We start from the raw sequence: 13,749 nt of genomic DNA, 5'->3' as shown, positions 1-13,749 counted from the left end.
TAATATCGCTGGTGACTCGGGTTGTAGGGGCAGGTGGTTGTGGAGGACTGGGTGCTGGATTGACTGTTCACTCCCAACCCAGATGTTAATGTATTTATAATTCAAAATGGACAGGAAGGGGCAGGTGCTGAAGTGAAATGATTTCCAAGAGAAGCAAGGTATCAACAACAGACTGCACAGGCGGTCAAGCATATAAAGACTAAGGAAGGGATATAAGGATCTTGGGATGTTTAGCTCATTGGTGACTGTGAGTAGAAGCCAGATTTGACAGTAAGAAAGTGAGCGAAAGATTAAGTGGGAATTAGGTATTAAAAAGAAGCTAAAAAGTAGGGTTAGTGTTAACAGTATAGAGTCAAGGGAAGGGATGTGTATACATTGCAGATTGCGGGGAACCCGATGTGTTTGCCAGGAGAAGAGGAGACCAAAGCATTTTTGCTTGTCAGGGTCAGTGTCATTAGCTCCTCACACTAGTTTTCTGAGACACTGGGCCAGCAGCTTTGCTATACTACTGGCCTCAAAAGGACAGGGGCTCCCCAGGGTACCCCTGCGGCTGCACGGGCTCTCCATCCATGGTGCACCGCTCTCATGTCACTTGCTGGTAGTGAAGTCATGTCAATACAGAGCCCTCTGCTAGGGGCTGTGGTATTTAAAGGTTTGCAAAAATGGTCCCTTGATCAGAAAAGTCGGGCCTCACGTTGACTTTGGCTAGAGGACGGGGGTTTGAGCCTTGGCTGTTAAGCTTGACCTCAGACAAGTGACTTCACCCCGAGAGTGCCTGTCCTCACTGGCCGTAACCTCCTATGCTGCCTGCCTCACCAGAGATAGAAGAATGGCAGTGGCCAAGGAGAGGAAACATGTGTGACATCCTAAGGCGCTGTCACTATGAAGTCTTCATAGGAAATGCACATGTTGTTTATCACTCTGATGTTTGTTACCTAGTTTCCTAGAGAATTATTACCAGGCCACAGCCTGACTTCTGACCAGCGTCACACAGTTATCAGCATTCAGGAACTTTTGAGAAGATAGAGGGGAACATCATTCTGGTTTAAAACGATAGGAGACAAGGAGACTGTTGGGAATGAGGCTTCTGCTTGACAGGTGCACGGTTATAGTGCGTTCAAGTTGAAGGGGATGTAGTCAGGTGTCTCGGGAGTCTAAGACATAGTTATACCATCCAGGGGAGCCTGCTCTTTCCTGTCTCCCGCAGAATAAAGAATAAAGCTCTTTAATAATTAAATTGTAGTGTGAGTGGTTGGTGAGCGGATTGCGGTGGGATTCTCAAACAACGCACAATTTCCTGGTTTGCTGTGGTGCAGGCAGAGCTGAAAGCTAAGGGAGGGGGAGAGAGCCAATGACCTGTAAACATGTTGAATTCCTCGAAATGCATTCCATTTAAGTTACCTACATGTACAGTTCTCTGCCATGTTCTGATTTCCAAGTGAAACATTGGCATGTTTGTGTTTCCAGTTTTATTAAATTAGTTTCTCTTTTTTTTTTTCCCTTTCAGAGAGCATTAGGTAATCAAAAGTCCACAGTAGTTGAATTCAGCAATAAAGATGCCTCTGAAATTAACAGTGAGCAAGATAAAGAAAATTCCTTAATCAAAAGTGAACCAAGAAGAATTAAAATATTTGATGGAGGGCAAGTACAAATTTTACTTTTTAAATGTACATTTAAACGCACTTTTTAAATGTACATTTGCTTTCATGTGACTGAAGACTTACCAGTGCCAATTTTATATAAATGTTACAAGGTTTCTCAGCTTATTAACAGAATCTTCGTGGCAAAATATATGTTAGATTATCGTGTTAAATAATTCCATTCTGATCAAGAGAATATTTAGGAAACATTGTAGGTCCTAGGAAGCGGTTAAGAACTGCTTTCAGGGTAAACTCTGGGTTTCACGTGGATTTACAATAAGGAGTGCCCTGGGCAATCTGCTGTCCGATAAATTTACTGCCTATCTGATGCCTTTGTATATCTGGTAATGAGAAGAATACATGGTAAAAGCTGACTGTAGTTCTGGCGAAGCCAAGAAATATTTCAATATTTACAGTTGTAACTGAATTTAATAATAAGACAACCTTTGAAAGAGTGGCTTAGAAAAAGGGAGTAGAGTACTCTGCTAAAATTAAACCTAGTATCAAGATTGTTTGATTAGAATTAGCTATTGCATTTTAAGTGTTGATGCAAAAAGCTGGAATATTCTGTTACTTACATGTGCATAAAATTTGTATTGAGTATAAAGATTGTGACTTGCTGTATTTTGTAAGTTGAATTCTAATCATCAATATTTTCTCAAAGACACAGCATCCAATCTCCCTAATCATTTTTTTTTCTTTAAATTAGATATAAATCAAATGAAGAGTATGTATATGTCCGAGGCAGGGGAAGAGGAAAGTACATTTGTGAAGAATGTGGAATACGTTGTAAGAAACCTAGTATGTTAAAGAAACACATACGGACCCATACAGATGTCCGCCCCTACCACTGCACTTACTGTAACTTCTCCTTTAAGACGAAAGGTATGAGATGACATTGCTTCATGGTCCTTTTTATATGCGTTGAGTTAGTAGAGCTAAGATCCAACTTTACATACTCTTTGACCCAGGATGCGGTAGCTTAAAGTGACTAATATAAATACATCTTGTCAACATGGTAGTCTTATTTCTTTATCTGTCTCTAGACTTCTCAAGGAAAAAAAATTAATTATACGCTTTTACAATATATATAATAAATACAACATTTTAAAAGGAGCAACTGCCCTTTTTCATTTTACTCCCTAAATTAGAGTTGTATAACCTGATGACTAATACATTTCAAAAATACTTTGGGGCAGAAGAGGAGAAAGAAATTTTCATGATTACAAGTAAACTCATTTCTATGCTAAAAGATTGAAGAAAAAGTTTAAATAATAACTATAGTAAACTTATAATGATTGTGTTCATATTTTATTATCTAATTTTAGGCATGAATAGCTATTTCTCTTTTTTCCAAGATGTTTGTTGTTTTTTACCCAAATTCTATTGACTTTCAGCTTCAAAAATTTCTGTTGCACTATTTAATGTGTATACAACTCAGAACTAGTCATTAAAATTATATTTAGTACTCTTTTTCTGTATTCTTCATATGTTTTTATTTAAATTGTAAGTCTTTATTATAGTTTAGGTAATTTTACCCTCTCCAGATTCCCTAGTACTAATAATGAGTACACTACTTATAAAATAATGCTCACTTTCTCCATTAGGCTCCTTGCTTATGAATCATTATATAAAAATAAGTTACTTGAGACTTTAATTTCCTATACCACCCTTTAAAAACTGAGAATCTCTCTAAAACAAAACAATGTAATCATAAAATTACCTGTTTGAAGACGTAATACCTGTAAAAAATACTTAATTGATAATTTTTTTACAGAAGCTTTATTTTTATCTGTTTTGAGTGAATATTCACTTTTTTCCTGATTATGTTGGCCTTCAAGGTTTTTGTTTTAAAGATTGGTCAACTCTTCAGCAAAATTGATTTCATTTTTTGCTTAGTATTCATTGGCATTTAAACAAGTTATGATGAGTAGCAATTAAGCAGCTTCAAATTCACTCTCCTCGAATGCCAATAATACCAGAGTGATAGAAATAACAGCAACAGGACTCTTCTTCAGCTCACTTTGAATGTTTCTGAATAGTTTCAAGACCTCATGAGTAATTGGGAGGTTCACCGTTGGTGGTCCTCTGATTGTGATGTGGATTCTCCTTCTGGAAATGGAGAGTGGGTTTCAGGATGCTCTTCCTGGTCAAAGAAAGTGCTTTGACCTCTTAACCCAATATATTGCTCTTTCACTGGTTTTGATCCTGTGATTAAGAAACATTGGGCACTTTCCAATATGAGACCAGGAGGCCAGAAAGAAGCCAGTGTTACTAATAAAAGGCTACCAAATACAAAGCGATGTTGCTAAATAAAAGAGGATCGAGGTAGACTGTGAAATGGGTATTTTTTTTTTTTTGAAATGGGTATTTTTGAATAGAAGGAGGAAAAGGAATCAGGATAGTCAAAATTCATAAAATAAGGAGAAGAAAGGGAGGAACACTTAGGCGTGGAAAACCAAATGAAACTACAGAGACTTCTTGGCAAAGAAAACTAACTACTCTGAATCACCAAATAGTAATCTTAGAGAAATAACTCAAAATGGCACTGAATCAAGTTTTAGACCGGTATTTCTTAAAAGACATGATGGAGCATAACGTCCCATGAAGAGTGAGCGAGCAGCCTTCACAGTATTCACATCTTCCACTTCTCAAACGTGCTGCTTATCTGAATTTACATTAAATGTCTTGTCAGGTAATTCACTGGAATTATGTGACAAATACTCATTTGAAGAAAGCAACCCTCGCTAGGGAGACTGGTGAAGAAAATGCTAGAAATTCAGTAATTTCCTCTTCTCAGCATGATAGTTCTTTATTTTACGGGTCAGCTTCCTTGTAGAAGTCTGCCTTCTATGAACATCTGTGAAACAGATTCCATAGTATCTTCTTAAAGTAGCTAACTAATAAGAAACTTCATTTTGGATTAGGCTGTAGATGTTGCCCTACTTAATTTGTTGTCCTAGGCAGTGCACCTCTACTTCTCATTGGATGTGCCTGGATAGTAGGAGAAGTAGTGGTATAAAGACAATGTTATAGAAATAGGAGTATGCAGAGAGAGCAAAATGCTGCCAAATGAATGATCTGCAGTGCTAGAAAGTGATGCTTCTGATGGTAATGCTTATAAATCTCTACTTCATTTGTTCTCAGTTTATTTTATGAGTACATTTTCAAAAGGATTTTAATTGATTTGTCTTCACTGTTCTGCTTTAAAGGTCAGTCAGCAGAAAATACACAGTGAGCTTGCATCTCGGCAGAATTTACTACCATTTCTATCACCAAAGGCTAGACTCCATATTGTAGCCATCCGAACCCAGAAACAACCTCATGTGCTTTCCAGAGGATTTAGATGAATGTTTATTAAATCTTTAAAAAATTTACTTAGTAAGTTAACGCACAAAGTTCATAGCATTTCAAGGGGATATTTGCATCTTAATATGTATATTTTGCATGTTAAAATGCAGATTGTTTTATCTTATTTACGAAGTAGGTTAATAATAAGTAATAGTTCAAATTGTGAGAAAATGTGGGTATTAAAAGCTTATATTCCCAAATTTACCTGGTTACAATTATCCATTAACTTCTATAAGAAACAAATAACATTCTCTAGCTGTCCTTATAGGGAACAAAAACACTTTGAAAGAGACTATTAGTAGAACTCATAGTTGGGTCTGTAATATTGTTATTATATTAGAAAGTGCTTTGACTTACACGTGGAAATTTTAGCCATATTGAGATGGCCAAGCCATTTTTTATGACTTTTTAATGTGAAAATTTTGAAGCATACCATAGAGATCTATAAAATGAACTCCAATATACCAGCCACCTTTTACTAATCATTAACATTTTGCCATTTTGCTTCTTTTTTTTCTTTTTTTTTTTTTTTTTTTTAGTGTATTAAAAGTAACTCTCAGACATGGCCAAGCCATTTAAGTCAGGTGTCACCTCTACAATTACAGAAGTCAGGGTTTAATGGGTGTTAGATATTATCTGGACCATGCACCCACCTTCTCACACTTGAGCCCCTGAAGCACTAAGCTCTGGGCTGCTGTGCATACTGTCCACTGCAAGAATTGGCTTGAACAAGTGTGACCAGTGCCATGGACTTAGGGCATTTGTAGTGGTACTGAGGTTTGACGAATACAGCAGTGGTGCAGGTCCTTTAGTTACTGCAGGCCCAAAGTTGAGACCAACAATTCAGACATATTTAGCTCCTTTAAAGGCTTATTTTCAGATACTACTTTGCCACTGCTCACCAAGCTAAGTCTTTAGATTTTGTTTCTTTTCTCAAAAGAGATGATTTTCCCTTGTCGGCAATTTTGTGTGTGTGTGTGTGGCATTATCCACTCAAGCTACTGGTTATCCTTAGAAGAATCTGAGCTCTCCCCGAGTTCATGATTACTTGGGACAGTTGTACCCGGTGGTTCCCAGTTAACCTGACAATACTTAGATACATTAGCTACCAAAGGAAACATCTTTAGAGATACTATCGTGAGGCTTATGGTCAATACGGGGAAGTAAAATTAGTGTAGGAAATTCTTTCTCATATTCCAAATGAGTTTTTAATAGCTAATCAAGCTTGAAATTTAACAAGACAAATTCCCAGGTAAAGAAATAAAAAGGAAACTCCATGCCAGCATAATAGCAAACAGACACTTAAAAAAGAACAATGATTAAATCAATAAATAAATAGAATTTAAAATGAAAAAAAATGAATTCATGGAAAAGTCGAAGCCAGATATATGCCCCTCAGCCCTGAGATTTTAATCCATTCAATCCTGGAATGGAGTCCAAGGCTTCTGAAATAAGTCTGGCCCTTCTCCCCAGTGACTTTGTGGACCATGTAGGGAAAAGGCACCTGCTAAAAAGCAAAATGCTGATAAATCTCTTATGCCAATAAATAAATTAAGTAGTTAATTAATTAAGATAAAATAACTGGTCTAGAATTAGTGGTCTGAAACCTGAAGTCACAAGTAAAAGTAATTGGAAAACTGACCCATATAGATATTTCTGCAACCCAGGGTCCTTAAGACTCTGTGGAGGACAATCTTGCTGAAGATAAGCTTACAATAGAAACTACAGAGCATGCAAGGAAACAAAGTACCATGGGGGAGATCCAGCAGACACAGTGAGAGAGAATTCGGATTCCAGGAACCACAGATCTTAGTGTAGTCCCAAAGGAACTTTAAACTAAATAGGCATAAAATGTTCTCAGAAATAAATGTGGACTACAGAATAGGAACCAAAGGCAAAAACAGACTTTACCCAAGTAGAGGAGGTAGATTTGAAAAAGAGAAGTTATTAGTAATAAACAGCAAGGTTATTACAACATATAGATAACCAATATTTTCTTGGTCCAAATTTTAGTCTTGTAATTGTGTAATAACCACCGTCTGTGCTTTCATTTGAAATAGAACTGGAATTTGCCAGTATTGACAAATGCAATAGCAAAATAATACTATGTAAGCTTAGTAAACATTCTTTTCCCTTAAGGAAATCTGACAAAACACATGAAGTCCAAGACACATAGCAAGAAATGTGTGGATTTAGGCGTCTCAGTAGGTTTAATAGATGAACAAGATACAGAAGAATCAGGTAAGGCTTTATTCCATATTTTTCATAAATGCTGTGTACAATGTGCTATTTTTTGCATCCATATGCTTCTTTCGTCCCACTGATACTTCCTAGTTCTTATTGTCATTACTGCTTCTTTACCTGATGCAATAGACTCCTAATCAGTTTTCCTATCTTTAATTTGTCTTCCTCCCTACCCATCCATCCCCTGAAGCACATGTCTGGTCATACTACTTCTCTGCTGCAAGTCTTTCATTGGTTTCCATTTGCCTACCAAATAAGTGACGAGCCTCTTGACCTCACATCCTCCAAGTCCATTGTAATCTGGTGTCCACCTACTTCTTCACCCTTGTTTCTCATTTCTTTGTTTCACTTGCCCTAATGCTTAAATTTCCTGCTTACGTGACATTGATCTGGCTGTCTGTGTTTCCAACCCTCCCTTAAAAATCCCCCGCCCTCAAACCCCATGCAAACGTGGCTCCCAGTGTACACTGGACAAAATCTTCCTTCCCTTCAAGGTCGAGCTCAAATCCACTGCCGCCATGAAGCCTTCTCTGATTTTCCCTTCCCATGCTGCGGGAAGCCATTTTTCCTTCTCTCAGCTTCTGTAGTAGAGTTTGCTCCCTGAAAGCACTGACTCTCCTTCTGCATTATTTTTGGATTATTTACAAATGCTTACCTCCCCTCTTCACAGAGACTCTTGAGCATGTCCTGAGCAGAATTGATGAAGGAGTGCTATTCCCCTCACCCACAGCCCTTAGTGTGGTGCCTGGCACAGAGCAGCTGCTCTGGAAATGTTTGTGGAGTAAAACATTTGTTTGCTTCCCCAAAATGTTTGTTATTTAGAAAAAGTTAACTGGTTGTTTTTGTAACAGTGTTAACTCAACAAATATAAGTGTTTATCTCTAACCAATTTTGAGGGAAAATAAACCTGTTCCTCTGTTCTAATTAGAAAGTAGAATTATTCTTTCATAAGACTTTATTTTTAAGGCAAGAATTTATCAACCAAAGAGATAAGTTTTCTTTAGAAAGTTGTCCTACTTTTTTTGAAACCTGCCCTAAATTAGGCCTTTATTTGCTTGCTGTGTTTTTGTTGATATGCATTAGTTTGATGCCTAGAGAATTTCCAAAGAGCAAATGGTGAGGACATCATTGAAAATATAGGTAAAAGGCAAACTCTTTATTCCACCTGACAACCAGTAACACACTAAATGAATCACCCTGAATTTATTTCTAAATATGCAAAGGAAGTGACTCACATCTTAAGTGGTACAGCTGATATGATTCAGTATTTTAAGCACACAGAAAGAATTGCCTTTAACTCTCTTTTGAGAATAAACTGACACATCTTGATAGAAGACAAAGATAATCATAATAAATTTAGGACAATAAGGAGCTTTTTAAGTGTTTTAGATACCTTGATGCTTTGATACATATTGGAGATGCCAATATCAGGATATAAAACTGCTTATCACATTCATGTACAGATATCTTTTCTGTCCTAGGAACATATTCATTAAAAGCTGATTTTCAAATTGCCATAAATTGAATTCTGTATTGTGTTTTTGTTTAAAGACACTTACACATTTAATAGAATTAATTATAATTACTTCTAATACAAACAGTGTGTTTGGTTTATTTTCTGCTGCTAGTAATCATGCAGTACATTAACTGCCATAATGAAGCCAAGAAAAAAATTTTTTGCTCTATTATTTGCCTTTATTATTTGCTGTATTATTATATAGCGTCATTCGGAAGTAAAAAGCTAGGAAGAATGAATAAGTTTCAGCAAGTTTATTATCACCCACAGATACAAAAGGAACAAAGTAAAAATGTGAAATGCTAATGTCCAAAAAACATATTAAATGTAAAAAGTATTGTTACAATATACTCTCATTTACATGTTTTACTTCTTCAGGAAGATGTCATAAAATTAAGGAAAATATCTGTAGAATTCTCTAAAGTTAAAGGAAGGTTGTGTTTATATCCTAAATTTGCATAGGAAAATTAAGTGTGCTTTCCATTAATTGTCATGTATTGTTTAGATTGGCTGACTGATGGGATTACTTGTCTCTCCATTCATTTTTGTATTTCCCCACTCATTCACTTGAAGCAGATTTTAGATTATAACTCAAACTTGATAACCTAATTGTCTATTCAGATGAGATCTTCTGATAAAACTATGTAGTTTTACTTGTTTTACTCTTGGTTAATTTTTTTTTAAATTACTGTAATTATGGGTAGCCTACTCCGTTTTTTTCACAATTTTGGCTTGAATAGTAAATTATAGCATATAGATGGATTTTACCAGGTACTGTGCTTAATAATCCTTTGTGACTATGCCAACAAACATATTCTACTCTTGCTTTATTATGGGCTTGGAATATAGGTATAAAAGTAGTAACTTTTGTCGCTTTATACCCGTGATCTTAATCTCATTCTTCTGTTTTGTGTTTTTAAAAAAATACTTTGATTCAAAAAAAATTTTTTGGAATGCAAAAAGATTACAAAGAGTGTCATTACATGCAGTCATGTATTCGCATTAGACTTGAGTATTATATTTTCTTGTGTTTGCCTCAAGTCTTTTTCATAAATTCAGTGTATTTTTGAAAAAACACAGCCAAGCAGATCATTTACACATCAGGTCACCTTTGCTGGTCAGTCTCTCAGAGGCAAACCCTAATTGCAGTTAGGGGTTTTCTTTTCAATTCATTTAACGTACGTTCATATATCCATGAACAGTGTGTGGTTGGTTGGTTTGTGTTTTAAATTTGCATTAACAGCACCACCTTCTATGTAGATACCTAGAAAATTAATTTTGCTTTATAATTTTAAATTGCTTTCTAGAACAATTTCTGTCTCTGCACATCCTCAACTGTGCCTTATACTATAAGAATTTAAATTGCGGCTGATTGGATGAATAAAAGACTGCCGTCTTTGTGTTTTCTTGATTACTGTCCTAAGGTTGAATCTTATTATCCTTTGAAAAGAAGCTCCACTCCATTAAATCAATGATAGTTGGAGATGGGATCTTGCTTAACAGTGCCTCAGCTGACTGTATTTTTAGGGGAGAAAGTCCAGAAGCCTGCAGTAGGATGCAGGCTTCCCGCATGTCTGGAGGGGATCTGATTTTCTAGTGGAAGCTGGGCTGTAAGTGCAGCGCCCCAGGGCTGTGGTGGCTAGGCTCTTTCTGTCTGTGCCCACTCACTAGGTAATCTCATTCAGCCTTCTGCCAGTAAATACCACCTATCTGCTGCTTATGCTAGTCCTCTCCCCAAACTGGTGCATCCATACATCTGCTCACCATCCCCCACTGGTGGGTCTAACGGGCTCCTCAAGTTGGATTGCCCCAATCTTCCAATTGACCCCTTACCTCTAAGAAGCACACTTCCCCTAACATCTTCTCCCATCCTTCCAGCTGCTAGACCAAAAGTCATGATTTTGCTTAAAACCTTCTAGTGGTTTCCTATCTCCTTCAGAGCTCCAGTCTGCTGCATGAAGGGAGCTCTCGGACCCACTCTCGTTCCTCACCCCGTCTCTCCCAAGCTTGTCTCCCATTTCTTCTGTCCTTGCTCACTCAATGACACCCACACACATCCCCCTGCTCTTTATGAAACCACCCAGCGGGTCCCACCCTGGGGCCTTGTGCACATGTTGTCATGTCTTTCAGCCTCTGCTCCAGTGGCACCAGCTCAGCAAGGCCTCCTGAGACCCCCTGGATAGAGAGCACCTAACTCACTCCTCTCTCTCCTACTTTATTTGTGCTTATTGCACTTACCCTACCAGGTGTGTGTGTGTGTGTGTGTGTGTGTGTGTTTTAATATCAGTTTCTTTCAACTAGAAAATAAAACAAGAGGACAGAGATTTTATTGTATTCACTGCCCTATCTCTGACATCTTAGGATGTTGCTGGCAAGTGATAGACAGTAAATAGTTGTTGATTTAATGAAGGACTTGGGGTGGGGGGGAATGGACCTATAATCTGTCAGAAAATTTTTCAGTATTATTATTTTTAGGATTTGGCATGTTAATTTTCCATTAAATCCCTTCACTAAAATTAGACGGTAGCTATCATACAGTATTTAATGCCTCTACCCATAAACAGCATTTACATGTTATGGTGAAGATAGACACAGGTATTGTTGAAGTGATGATGGTGTCAGTTTGTTCATTTGTTATTTATTGGTCACGGGATCAGAAGACGAGAAAATGATTCAAGTTATCTGACTGTTCTGTTTTCCATCAGTAATGATCACTCCAGATTGATGAAGATCTTTTTCAGTAGTTTCAGAAAGAAAAGTTGCTTGTCCTGTCGATGTGTTCTTTGCTTATTTAGCACTTGGGCAGCTATAGATGATGTGCATGCCACTGCCCTCAGGCTCAGAAGCTCTTTGCCTGGGCAGTGGTGGTGGCATGAACGTGGACTTGGCTGGGATTGGGGCAGGAGCAGGGATGCCTGCTTGGTTGCCCAAGGATGACTAAGGGTGTCCCAGAAGAAAGGGAATGGGACTTACTTATCTATACATTGGTTTATTTGAAAGAAAAAGTATTGGTAAGGAGGGTAGGATAAGGGAAGGCAACATTCTGGACCAAAAGGATTGCTTGGGCAAAACCCCTGAGGTTAGGAGAAAGGAGCAAGATGCTAAGCATGTAACTGGGACAGGGTGCATACCTGACAGGGGCTGCGGGACAGGTCAGACTATGCAAGAGAGTTTTAGCCCTAGGAGCAGTGGTTCCAGGTGTCAACTATACTCACTTGTCCTTAGATGTAATCAGAGTCTCTGCTGTGGCAGTTTATACCAATTTCTTGATGTTGTGACATTTGAAAACCATTCTTTCTTCAGTATGTTTTTTTCTAGTATTTTTATTCTTTTAAACGTTAATGATACATAAAGTGTTCCTTTGATTTAAAAAGTTTAATTTTTTTTTATGTCATCTAAAGTCATTTAAATCCATTGCCTCCTTGGGCATATATACACCTGTCTTTCAATCCAGCTTATTTTTTCAAATGTTTTTGAAACAAGGAAAGAAAAGATAATAGGGCTTTTAATCTGTGACTGTGGAATTTTCATTGCTGAGCTTTTTGGTTTTGCTTTGCTTTGTTTTTGTTTTTGTTTTTTCTCCCTGATGCTGCTGTTTTATTTCATAGTGGGAAATTAGACTGTAATGGCTGAAAGGAGCATGAGTTCATTAAGTGGATGGTCCTATTCAGCAGCAACAGTAAAAAATACCATGAAGCAAAAGCCTCTTTCTGGAAAGGCTGTTTTTTAAAGAGAGTGCCTCTGAGCTTCAACATCCCCCATTCCCCAGTAGATGGAGTTTACAAGTTCAGGTGGGAAGTGTGGTTTGGTTTTTCCCTTGTGACATTCAGTTGTATGTTTACGTATAAATGTGCAATGACACATTTAGATCTTGCTCTTTATGTATTAAATTAAGGAGCACTGTTTCCCCTGGAATTAATTAGCCAGTGTCACTGTGGTATAGAATTATCCCTTTGGACTAGACTCTTATAAGAGGTAAGGGACTTGAATTGTTTCTGCTTTAATGTTTGTGTATATTTTAAAATCTTGCCCTCATCGTCTCCATAAGGAAGTAATAAATTGTAGCAGCTTGTTATGAAGTCTTTCCCTTTACCTTCAGTTTCCTTTCCCAAGGAAACATACAAATTATTAGAAATACACTTGTAGGCAATGAAGTGGCTGACTTTTAAGCAGGAAGGAAAATCCATGTTTTCAAGTATTGCAGTTTTAAATTTTGAAATATATACCTCCTGGTGGACTGAAGCTGAGGGGTCTGAGGCTGGCCAGTGCTGAGTGATCTTATATGCTAGCTTCACCTCTCTGGGCCCTCCTCCCCACTGAGGTTTCCAGTCCCCCTAGGCACAGTCTGAAGATCCCATGTAAGGATCAGACACACACATGTTCCTTCTGAGGCTTTCAATACCACATAGGATCCTCCATTCTTCTCAACATTCCTGCCTGATGGTGTTCTCCATCTTCCTGGCCCACTAGATGAAAACCAATGGCAAAATTGTATTGTGCAACGTAGGATCTTTGAGCACGGAACCTGCTGTCTTCTCTTTAATGGTGAACGTTTTTATCAAATGCTTTTGTAGCACCCTGGGATCTTGATATTATTTCTCAGATTTGTGATCTAACAGATCTGATACTGAACCCTGGCGCAGTTCACTGCCAGAAACCACACTGGCATTCCAGATGCTGCATATATGTTTACAGTAAACATTCAGGAAAAATGCGAAGGTTTGGCCAGTGGTAAGGTGCCTCTGCACTTCTCAACGGTGAGCTTTCTTACCTTTATTTCAAAAAGGTAGTGACTGCAGTAGCTTTTCAGATGCCTCTCATGCCCGCACAACGGCAGTTGTCCAGGGACAGCTGGTCTAGCCCTGTGCAAAGAGAAAGTCTGAAATAACTAAGTAAACTCCACCAGCTGACTGTCCTTTGTCATCTAGCTTTTCTTAAACAGTTGAAATCTGTCACTACTGATGTTGATAGATTATAGTTGTCTACTAAAGAATATAG

General features: G+C 37.7%; 1 protein-coding gene across 6 annotated transcripts in view; it reads left to right on the top strand.

The window, feature by feature from the left end:
- Nucleotides 1-13,749, top strand: part of HIVEP1 (HIVEP zinc finger 1) — a 142,396-nt gene that overhangs the window by 110,704 nt on the left and 17,943 nt on the right. For 5 of the 6 annotated variants that reach the window (XM_072813973.1, XM_072813969.1, XM_072813971.1 and 2 more), the window contains 3 exons: nt 1,508-1,641; nt 2,350-2,525; nt 7,131-7,232. In XM_072813973.1, the coding sequence (XP_072670074.1) occupies nt 1,508-1,641; nt 2,350-2,525; nt 7,131-7,232 (412 nt within the window). The remainder of the gene's footprint in view (nt 1-1,507; nt 1,642-2,349; nt 2,526-7,130; nt 7,233-13,749) is intronic. The other variant, XM_072813975.1, reaches the window with a different exon arrangement.

This window comes from Canis lupus, chromosome 37 (genome assembly GCF_048164855.1).
Source record: "Canis lupus baileyi chromosome 37, mCanLup2.hap1, whole genome shotgun sequence".
In the NCBI taxonomy this organism is placed as follows: domain Eukaryota; kingdom Metazoa; phylum Chordata; class Mammalia; order Carnivora; family Canidae; genus Canis; species Canis lupus.
The sequence above is the reverse complement of the archived record's forward strand: the minus strand, read 5'-3'. Positions and strand labels throughout refer to the sequence as shown.